At 46.9% G+C, this 3,070-nt stretch overlaps 1 protein-coding gene across 1 annotated transcript; it reads right to left on the bottom strand.

Moving 5' to 3' along the window:
• Nucleotides 1–375: 375 nt before the first annotated feature.
• On the bottom strand, nt 376–2,472 carry LOC137825363 (uncharacterized). The gene has a single exon (XM_068631035.1). It carries the CDS (start codon nt 2,470–2,472, stop codon nt 376–378), a length of 2,097 nt encoding a protein of 698 aa, XP_068487136.1.
• Nucleotides 2,473–3,070: the final 598 nt, after the last annotated feature.

Here is a 3,070-nt window from a genome sequence, read left to right as displayed (position 1 = left end):
GGATAAGAGTCTTTTGGGCATGCCTTATTGAGGTCCGTATAATCAACGCACATTCGCCATTTCCCATTCGTTTTCTTTACCATAACTACGTTGGCTAGCCATGTAATGTAATGGGCTTTTCGAATGAATCCAGCTTGTAACAATTTATCGGCTTCGTCACGTGCGGCTTGGCGTCGTTCCTCTCCTAGATGTCTTTTCTTCTGAGCTATTGGCCTAGTTTCTTTATACAGTGATAATCGGTGAGTAATGACTTTCGGGTCTATGCCAGGCATGTCAGCGGCCGTCCATGCGAAAAGATCAGCATTTTTCGCAAGTGTCATGTCATTTCGGTCGTCCGGCTTTAGTGAGGTGCCAATATGTGTAGTGTGGCGATCATCACGGAGTGGGAATGGATGCAAGTCTTTTCCTGCTTCCATACGGGGATCGTCCTCGTTTTTGCGGGAGTCGGTCGTCCGGATTGGTCATGTAGAGCCGTCGAGTTGGCTCACTTTTCAAACTCGCGACATAACATTCTCTAGCGGTTTTTTGATCGACATGGATTGTTGCAATGTCATCATTTGCCGAAGGGAACTTCATGGCTAAGTGTGGGGTGGAAACAATGGCTTTTAATCTGTTGATCGACGGACGGCCGAGCAGGATGTTGTAGGAAGTTTGGGCGTTAACCAGAAGATATCGTACGTTTATTGTTTTATGGAGACCGTCTTCCTCACCAAAGGTTGTATACAAGTCTATATACCCCTTAGTGTCGACCCGTTCACCTGAGAACCCTACAATTTGTTCGTTATAGAGTTGAATATCTGCTTCTGAGATGCACATTTTCTTGAAGATTTCCCAGTATAATATATTGACCGAGCTACCCTGGTCTACCAAAGTCTTGGCAATTGCGAACTTGTGTGGGCGCCTTCTCGTAGTAGCATGAGCGGACTGAATGTCCTGGAGATGTTTCTTTCGGGCAGAATTTGAGCACCCGCCACCGACAAAGCCTCCAGCTATGTAATTTGCTTCGTGGTTTGGTTCGCCCAAGGTAACGGGTCCAACAATCATATTGATGACTTCGCGGACTCGTTGACGAGGGCGGGCGTTTCGGTCGGGACTTGTGCTACGGGCACGTGTACGCCGAATGGGGCTTTCACTGCGTTTTCGCGAAGCCTGACTATGGTCAGTTCGGCGTTTGTAATCATTACGGTATGACCGGTCGTCACCACGGGATGGACGATCGGTACTTTGTGGTGGGCATCTTGAATTCCTTATCTTCTTGACGAACTGCCGCAAATGGCCAGCCTGGATGAGCTCTTCGATTTTGTCCTTCAACGCTTGACATCCCTCGGTCGTGTGGCCGAAATTACGATGGTACTGACAATGCTTAGCAGTATCTGCATTCGGTGGTGTTTGATATTGTTTTAGTGTCGGAATTAAATCCGTTTGTAGTGCTTCATCTAGGGCTCGTCCCCTCGGAACAGTTAAAGGGGTGTAACTGTTAAACCTGGGGATTCGGCCTCCTCTGTTCCGGTCGGACCTTGGAGTGGTTCGGACAGTCCGTTCGGTCTCGACTTCTCTTTCTTTGCTCGGGGTTTGATCTTTGAGGACTCCGGATCCGACGGCTTTGAACCGTTGGTGATAGTCAATGTGTTCCTCGATTTGCATGAATTTCGTTGCTCGAGTTCGAAGGTCTTCCATGTCCTGAGGCGGCTTCTTGATGAGACTTTCGGTAAAACGGCTCGGTCGGATGGCCGAAACTAAATGGTGTAATGCAACTTCCTGTTTGAGCCCTCGAATATTCATACATGCTTTGTTGAACCTATCTAAAAAGGTTCTGAGAGATTCACCTTTTTCTTGTTGTACTGCTAGGAGAGACATGAAGGACATGTGATGCGGTCGGCTGGTGGCATATTGAGTAGAGAATTTTGCGGCTAAGACGTCGAAGTCGTCAATGGAATTCGGAGGCAGCTCTGTAAACCAGGTAAGAGGTTCTCCCTGAAGCGACGTGGGGAATACTTTACACCACACATTATTATTTGTGGTATACAAAGTCATTTGCGTCTTGTAAACATTTAAATGTTCGTCTGGGTCGGTCGAGCCGTCATAGAGTTTAATGGCGAGGCCTCTCCATTTGTCCGGAAGTGGTGTGGTGATGATTTCATCTGTAAAAGGATGACCCCTTTTACTTAACTTTCTTTCGACTATTTCAGTTCTAGAAGCAAGATTGGTGTCGGCTGGTGTAGGTATGCGAGAGGCGGTTCGGTCGGCCATATGGGATTGACCTTCTCGTTTGGGATTATCAACCTGTCGCTGGAGTTGTGCATTCTGCTCTCTCAATAAGGCGATTTCTTCCTCTTGACGGCATCTATCCTCTTCTTGTTGACGACGGTCTTCCATCCCCTTTTGCCGCAATTCCTCCATCTGAGTTTGGAGGGTTTGAATCATAGTCATCTGTTCTGCCATAGCGTCGTTGTTGTTTCTTGTTGCAACCATTATAGCTTAAAAATTGAAATCTTGCCTCGACCCCACGGTGGGCGCCAATTGTACCTGAGTGGAGAGATGGGGCCCAGGCACGATCGGTTGACGTAGTATAATTGCTGACGTGTCGATCTTCTTCTCCTTCGGTCGGTCGTTCCTTCTTGGTGTCTCCTTTGGTCGGGCGGGGGAGGGTACCTGCGAAGGCACTCCGACGCTCAAGTAAGTATGAGATTCTAAGTGTGATTCAGTAAGTGAATGAAAACGTACCTTTTTCTGGCTTGAGCACAGTACTTATAGGATTGCCTAATGGGCTTTCTATCGGGCTCAGGGTGGTTATGGATAGGTCTTGTCAGTCGTGCTCCGGAATACCCGGGGAACATATCTTCTTTAAACACGTATTCCCTATTTTTCGGAGGTGTGTCTTAACCACCTTAGCTTGTCACACAAATGCCCTTATATTTATTATGCATTCGGTCGGTCGACTATGTGTGTTCGTCTGGTGCTACCTGTACATTTTTAATCCTATTATTGTTCTAATTTGACTTTGCGTGTTAGTCTGACTTTTTTTTTTATTATGCATGCATTTTCGCACTTTGCTGACACTTTTTTTATC

Source organism: Phaseolus vulgaris, chromosome 8, assembly GCF_000499845.2.
Source record: "Phaseolus vulgaris cultivar G19833 chromosome 8, P. vulgaris v2.0, whole genome shotgun sequence".
NCBI lineage: Eukaryota > Viridiplantae > Streptophyta > Magnoliopsida > Fabales > Fabaceae > Phaseolus > Phaseolus vulgaris.
This window is presented reverse-complemented; position numbering and strand designations above follow the sequence as displayed.

Excerpts from the sequence above, each read along its gene's own strand:
- LOC137825363 (XM_068631035.1), bottom strand. The coding sequence starts at position 2,472 with ATGGTTGCAACAAGAAACAACAACGACGCTATGGCAGAACAGATGACT.